Below are 7,912 nucleotides of genomic sequence, written 5' to 3'. Positions count from 1 at the left end.
AGGTAAATTTCCCGACGACCGTTTTCCTTTTGGAGTCTTTTTGATGACCCATAATCTTTTGGCGGACCAAAAACACAAAGAATGGCTAGCAAGAAAGCACCTGATGTTATGGATCCTAAGGTATTTGCAAATGCTTTTTCGCCTTTGAGCATGAAACTAATCTTAAAAATTACAATAGAAACCACTGAACAGATATCAGATATAAAAGATGAAGAGGAGGCTAGACGACCAAGCCCCGAATTGAGAATCTTGAGGTCACTGAGGAAGCAAGTAATAACAGGGAAGGCAGACATAGACTCTGTACCAACTACAATGCTAAGCACTCTTGATACGTTAGTGTCAACATTCACCTGATTCTTAGGACAATAGGCGCTAAAACACCAAATGTAAAAGGAATTATGTATCCTAAGATACCTATTGCAATGGCTCTCCTTCCAGATTGCAAAATAATGTTATGATCTATTTTTACTCCAATAAGAAATTGGAAAATTGTGAAGCCAAACAATCCAAAAGTTTCAAGTACAACTTTTCCTCAATGCGGGAATACTATTCTCGTGAACTCCTTACTCGACCGAGGAATGAAGGACCGAAAGCATCGGACCACCCCGAAAACATCGTGAAAAATAATAATCAAGAAGCATTACATATCGTAGACTTAAGTATACTTTTCCTTTTGTTTTCATAGTGACGCAAGAGTATGTGCACTGTGTTTTTACTATTTGGCCTCTATATGCCTTTGACTCGATTGGATTTGTTTATTTACGGTACCGCATTTCGGGGTGAGATTGTTAAAGATCTCTACCAACGGAGCTAACATTGATATTTACTATCATCCATGTTTTAGTTTCCCAAAATGATCATATATATTCTCTCCTTTTTGTAATTCAAAACTATCCTTTTAACTATTTTATCGGGGCGAGATTGAACTGCAATACTCAAATATGTTAATCAAGTCATTTTAAGGGCCTCCACATCGTGCGCCTAGATTACTCTGAATTATAATATTAGCAGCTTTGATGAACCTAAGGTTAAGGTATCAAAAGAATTTGTTCCTTATCTTGCAAACAATATGAGTCGGCCATGTCTATGTCCAGGCCGGGCGGAGAAAAAAATAATATAGTTTAAAGTGGACAAACATAAATAGTTGAACTGGTTTCCTTACAGTCCATGATTCTACCTTTAGAATGTTTACCCAGTTATGGCAATCAGGGTTCTTGAGAATCCATAAATTATAATACAAATCCAATGTTTATTGATCAGGAACAAATCCTTATACCTGCAGTTACGGTGACTGGATCCACATTTTCAATGAGACTACGACCAATTCAACAATGAAGAGGCTTAAAGATATGCAGGAAAATAAGAACTAATTAAGAAGACTCGCAAGAAACTGTTTCGCATTTTGTGCTACCTCTGCTTCTAGTACTGCTTCCAACATGATATCTGATCCTTTTGCATCATCTATCATTACATAAAGCCATGAAATCTTGCAACATATTGAAACTAAGAAATGTAAAGAAGCAAAAGCATCAAATGAACAAACATGTAATATCCAAGTTTAAAATTTAAACAGAAGTAAACAGGAATTGACGGTCAAAGCAGGTCATGGATGCAAGAGAGTCGACTTAATGCACACAGAAGAAGATGACGGATATGTCATATATTTTATGGATATGCATACTTAACTTAATAATAGTTAGTAATAGCCTAATAAGTAAAACATTTCATACACACAATATTTTTAAAAAATATATCATAGTTAACAATTAAGAATTTAAGATAATATTGTGAACCGCTTAGAACTTAGGGGTTACCTTGACTTCCTTCAGCCACAGGCTCTTTAAGTCCGGACTACTAAGGATGGTTGACACAATAAGAGCACCATGGATAGGCGGGTTCTTTGTACATAGGTCTGGCAAGCTGTGCAATTGACTCTTCACAGCAACCGCTTGTTTTTCATCTTCACAAAGGACACTGCAAAATAAAAGGAGCTCATTGTTAGAAAGCATGACAAAAATCTCCTGCCCTAGTAATAATCAAAATGAGATGAAGCAGCCTATCATTATCCAGACTTCACACATCAACATATCATTTTAGTTTTGGAAGCCAACAAAAGAGTAACTAAAAAGTATGTACTCAACGTAGGTCTATGCTATTCCAGTTGGTTCGTACATCACTTATATATATTATTTAAGTATTCATTCATGTCCTGCAACATGGAGGGAGAGTATGGCCACATACATGCTTCCACAAAATTATGATGAGAAATCTTTACTGTAGGCGGGGTGGAACATTTTTGGATATATTTCTAACTTACCATCTGTATTTTGGCCTTAAATCTATCTTGCATAATCCTCTTTATCATATCTGTTTCTAAAATGAGCCAAGACTTTACATATTTTAGTAGCTTTCTACTTTCAACTGATTTTTTTTCTAGTTTCAACTTTCAACTGTAACAAATATTGCTTACCTTGACCAAATTTACAAAATAGCAATTAAACATGTAATTGAAAAAAATATATAATAATATAAAACGTACAGACTTAATTCATGTGAACATTTTTTGTACCTGCATGCAAGAAACTTTTCCTCCATTGCTAGAGATAGAGGTGATGTCGTTGACCTTTCGGGTAACGGGGAAAGCCGAAATGGACTTGAGGCCAGTGAATGGTGCAACCATGCTAGCTTGAGCAGGGGTGGCACAGTTATTGATGGATGCAAGTGGCATGCAACAGCTGCTGATGAGACCTCTATCCTCATTTACCATGATGAATCCCTTTCTTGATCCCTTTTTTTATTGAATTATTAATAATATCATTACCTGCCAAAAGTTTAAGCATGATTTTGCATTAGGGATAGAAATTCATATATACATCAGAAATTTATAGCAAATAAGAATATACATATACTTGTATAGGTTTGGCAATGAGAAGTCTAATAACAAATACCGTCTTTTTCATTGTTAGTAAGTACTGGTTTCTAATAATTACGTTGTATGAGCTTGTGTACATAATGTGTCGATTTACCGAATTGATAGTGGATACATTTCAGATTTAATTCTAGTGAACGAAACCTACTTCAACTTGTATTTAAGCATTTAGAAATGAGGTCAAGAATATTAAGCTATTAACTTATGTAAATGACATGAAACAAAGTTGAAGAAAAATACAAATGGACAAAGCAACAGTGGAAAATGTATGAGTATAAATTAACCACTTTTTCAAATTAAAATAGAATTGCGAAGCAATGAAAGGGATAAAAAAAATGTTGCAATTTCCTACCATTATAAATAAAACCGCAAACCATTATTATTATTGGGATTCGTATTTGTTAATTTCTAATAACACCATAAGAAATCAAGATACAGGTAAAACAAAGAATGAAACAACTACTTAAAAAACATAATGAAAAATTAATTATAAAAATACCAGTTCGTTTAACGCGGCCATCATCATCGAAAATGTCAAGTTAAAATGCTAGTACCTCTTACAAAGTTTACTCCAGGAACTGAAGCAGTCTGGGTTGTGTATCCCTCAGAATCTCTTGGAGGTTAACACACCTAAGAACAGGTACATGATATTATAAAAACAATTAGCTCACCAGAAAATTTTACTCAATAAATGAAGATCGTTCACATGCCAATTTCAAAGCGGGGATCGGATAAGTAGATTCTACAAACAACGATATAGAACCAACACCTCATCGGCGCCATCACCCATTATAAGATTCTATGCTGAAAAAAGTTAAGCATAAAAGAAACAAAACCCTGGACTACAATAGTAACTAAAATATTAAGATCGATTCAGAAAATTCTATTTTTGTAATTTTGGTTCTTGGCCGGGCAAAGACATCCCCACGAGATGAAATTCACACTGGTCTACCATCAAAATATTGTCAAACTTTGAGCACCTCTCTATATCCATGTCTACTCGATTATCATATGACATTCCCTCACCAAAGACCCTCCAAGCATTATCCACCATCTCCTCTATGGAAGTGGCTAAACCAACCAAATACACTTAAGCTTTAAGTTCATTAATATACAACCCCTATTCGGGTTCGAAAGAGCACCTCAGTCCCTGACTTTGTGTTTGCACGGGCTTGAGTCGAATGGCTTGCGACATGGAAGGCATTCACGTGGCTCGGACTGAACCAATCCAAAAAATTTGGACCATCATTTTGGCAAAGGGAAGTTTGGCAATATTAAAACTTCAGAACTATATATCGTGATATGAAAGTTTGAACTGACTCCAAAACATATAGCAGATTTTGTTAAGGAGAAAAGGACAACGTGTCTACTTAATGTTATGCTAGATTGGAAATTTGAAGCACAAATAAAATAGCTGGATAAAATATTTTGTCATATAATTCTTATTCCTAGTCTTTCAAATTGGGAGAAACTTTAAATCTCCTCCTAAATAATCCAAGTGCAAGTGTTAATATTAACAACTGTTAACTAATAGGAATGAATCTCACAGCCAATCTCAGCCAGCAAGTTATAAGACCATATTGTTTTGTTAAAAACGGTTCAAAATTAAGATATACAAAATCAACCTCGGTAAAATTCCTAACGCAACATTTCTTTTTGTCAGTAACAACATATAAAGAACTAACAAAGACAAAACATACGTCATTCAATTAATATTTAATTAAACAATGATTATAAAAAATTAGACAACATAAGAAGCAAATCTTAAATATACCCATGATGAATAAGCAAAGGAACATACCCCTCTTCGCTTCAACGAAAGAAATGTCATATAGCGAATGAGCAGCATCTTTAAAATGTTTCAAGGCGTGACTCTCATCAAACATCCATGGGAATATCATCTGTAGTAGTAAACCAAGATGTCAATAAGATGAATCCAGTAAATACAGTAAACACCTAATAGTATGTCTTTGAGGCGGCAGAAATTATACAAAAAGAGAACAGGATGCCTTTGGGTAAACATAAAAACTACTTTTTATGTGAAGGTTATGATTTCTACCTAATAGTATGTCCAAATTTTGCTACATTTAGCTCCCATGTAAAATGCATATAATAGTTTTATTAATGGAGATAATCTATTGTGATAGAGCCTCTTAAAAGTATCACCAAATGACCACATGCTTCTATTCTAGGTCTACCTGCCACTATCACTGCTTAATTTTAACTTATAGTGAGTACCTAATTATAACTGCTTTATTAGTCTATCCATCTTGTCGTTCACGAAATGAATCACGCTCTACATTCATTGGCTAACAATAAGTAAACCATCAAATATACAGAAATAATGGAGGAGCAAAAAACAAACACGCAACTTACCAATATCTAAATGAGTTGCATAAAACAACCAAAAGTATCAACTAAAGAAAATGGATACGACAGAAGAAAAAGTATAACTCACATAGTTCCTTTTCGGCATAGTTTTATTAGTTTCTAGTAACAAAAATGGCTTAGACCTTGGGTGTTAAGGCAGCATTGAAAAGACTATCTCGTATAGTTGCAATCCCATTAATCCCCGTCTCAAAAAATGGCATCCAAAGTTTATCGTCCCACTTGAATTCGAAGTTAAAGTGAATCGAGTTTCGACCCGACAATTTTTTTTTACATTTCCCTCTTTTTCTCCATCTTGTGAGCAAATAAATAGACTTCGTGGACTCACAGATTTCAGATGTAAAATCTATTAGGTCGATTCTTAGTGAACACTCCACATGAATCTAGATGACAATATACAATTGATAAACGAATAACAAATATGTTCACAATTTACATCATCGGGTAGGTATATGGAATCGATCCATATTACCACTAACTTTTAGAATATTGCGAACAAAGACGATTACTGATATCTCAGCTATATGAGGTTGACAACATCATTAAAAATTAATGATTTAGGATTTCGGTTATGGGAAGAGGTTTTAGAAAGATGATGGGTTTTGGGATGATGGGTTTTCAAAACCCCGAGTAAATTCTAAGGTACCAATCCAATGCAAGCTCACTTTTCGATAGAACCACTACTAAAATTCTCTTCACTCTCGCACTAAATCCCAATGCCATACACTAATGCAAACCAATCACAATGCAAGCATATCAACACTAAGTATTCGAAAAGAAGAAGTCGAAAACCGACCATATTACACGATAAATCCGAACAATCTCAACTCTGGCAACTTCTTTCGCCAATGTCGGTAACTCTTCTCCCAATATCTTCTTCTTCTTCTTCTTCTCTCTTCCCACTCTATCATCTAACCAAAAAAAAAACATACACAATTAAATTGAAAGACAAAAAAAAAAAAACAATACAACAGCTAAAAACAATCACAACGAACCTGGATTCGATACAGAGACACGTGTCAAGGACTTAAGATGATTTAATTTGTGTTCAATTACATGAAAAAAACCACCGATTTGTTCTAAATGTGAAGCGTATGTGAAAAGAGATTTTAATTGACAAAAGAAAAAGAGGGTTGTCGAGGGTTATGAGTACCATATTACCTGAAAATGGAGGGAGATTAACCGATTGGTCTGGACATAATAGACATGGGAAAAGGCCTAGCTTGGCTGAACGGTCAAGAGATAGGAAGATATTGGCCTAGAAGAAATTCTATTCATGAGGAGTGCAGTTGCGGCAATTGCTAATTATGGTTTTGATCTTTCAATTCTGAGGAAAAATTTTTGCCCAAACAAATGCAAAGACCAATGTTGGGGAGAACCAACTCAAAGATGATAACACCACTAACAATATGTCAACGAATCGAAATGAGAGAGTTCTCGCTTTAGAAATGAAACATGTATTCTCAGCTAGCATTGGATCGATGGTTCCATTAATGAGCTCTTTGCTTCATATTTCATGGTAATGGCGGCTGAATAAGAAGATTGTAGGTTTTGTTGTTGTTTGTTTTTTTTTTTTTTCCTGTTCGTAATGGTGAAGAGTTTTGTTTTTTTATCCGAACAATTGAAATCTGCAAAAAAAGGCGTAGATTGATTTTTTTTTTTAAAAATCTGATGTGTCAGTCTCAGAGAAAAAAAAGAGGCTGACGTGGGTCACTGGGAGCATTTCCCACTACTCAGTATTAATGGTCTTTGATTATCATTGTATCGCCACATATTCCAAATTATCATCCTCTCTATCTAAATAGCCATCTTTAATCGAAATTAAAATAGGAAGTGACACATATGCTGTGTTCTTAAGATAGGGCGTTCGAACCAAATTAAAAGTTTTCACTCTAATATCTTCACAAATCTGAAATTGGTCTTCTTGAGGCAAAACTTTGTAACTAGACCTCCTTCAAAGTCACCTTTTCTTTTTCAATTTCGGAAGCTTTGTATTGTGCTAAGGGGTGAGAGCTAAGGGGTGAACAATGTGACTTTACTCAAAGTGGTGGTGGTGGTGGTGGTGGTGGTGTTGTTGTTCTTGTGGTTCTTCATGGTAGGATGATGTATATGGGAAGCTCCATGTGGTTGCACTTTGTGATGATAAAAGTCAATGGATTTCCCCTACATCTTGAATTTTTTGGTTCAAACTTTAAAGTGGTGCACGATGGAGTTCATCAAAGAGAAAGAAAAGTTGTGTTAACGAATGGCAGGATTGGCAACATGAATTGGACTTACATATGCCTATTGCTGCGGGTGTACTGGAGCATGCCTTTGCTGTTGTAAAGGCGATATAGAGCACGTGATTTGTGCATAGGGGAGTGCTTAATTTATCTTACATCAGAAATATTGTATACCTTCCATGTGCCACATAAGAAATAGCCACATAGGAAAATAATTACAGAAAAAAAAATAGCGTGCCACATGTGAAAAAAAGGAGACGGTAAACAAAACAGAAACCAAAAGACACTTCGTCATCCAAACTTGTTAAAAAAAAAGTTATTACACCAATGTTTAATTTCGTTATCCAAACTTGTTAAAAAAAATGTTCTTACA

At 34.9% G+C, this 7,912-nt stretch overlaps 1 protein-coding gene across 1 annotated transcript; it reads right to left on the bottom strand.

Annotated features, from left to right (window-relative positions):
* Positions 1–1,144: 1,144 nt before the first annotated feature.
* Positions 1,145–3,560, bottom strand: LOC147500449 (uncharacterized). Its single transcript, XM_086559342.1, has 4 exons — positions 3,484–3,560; positions 2,570–2,821; positions 1,815–1,974; positions 1,145–1,461 (listed from the first exon to the last, which is right to left on the bottom strand). Exons 2-4 carry the CDS (start codon positions 2,758–2,760, stop codon positions 1,420–1,422), a joined length of 393 nt encoding a protein of 130 aa, XP_086415468.1. The 5' UTR covers positions 2,761–2,821; positions 3,484–3,560; the 3' UTR covers positions 1,145–1,419.
* Between the last annotated feature and the right edge of the window lie 4,352 nt (positions 3,561–7,912).

This window comes from Coptis chinensis, chromosome 5, assembly GCF_015680905.1.
Source record: "Coptis chinensis isolate HL-2020 chromosome 5, ASM1568090v1, whole genome shotgun sequence".
Taxonomy (NCBI): Eukaryota; Viridiplantae; Streptophyta; class Magnoliopsida; order Ranunculales; family Ranunculaceae; genus Coptis; species Coptis chinensis.
Note: the sequence above shows the minus strand (reverse complement) of the source record. Positions and strands in the feature narration are given on the sequence as shown.

Coding starts and splice junctions, on each gene's coding strand:
- LOC147500449 (XM_086559342.1), bottom strand. CDS start 2,760: ATGAGGATAGAGGTCTCATCAGCAGCTGTTGCATGCCACTTGCATCCA. Junction 1,975..2,569: donor GAAAAGTTTCTTGCATGCAG/GTACAAAAAATG, acceptor TTTATTTTGCAG/TGTCCTTTGTGAAGATGAAA. Junction 1,462..1,814: donor TGTGGCTGAAGGAAGTCAAG/GTAACCCCTAAG, acceptor ATGTAATGATAG/ATGATGCAAAAGGATCAGAT.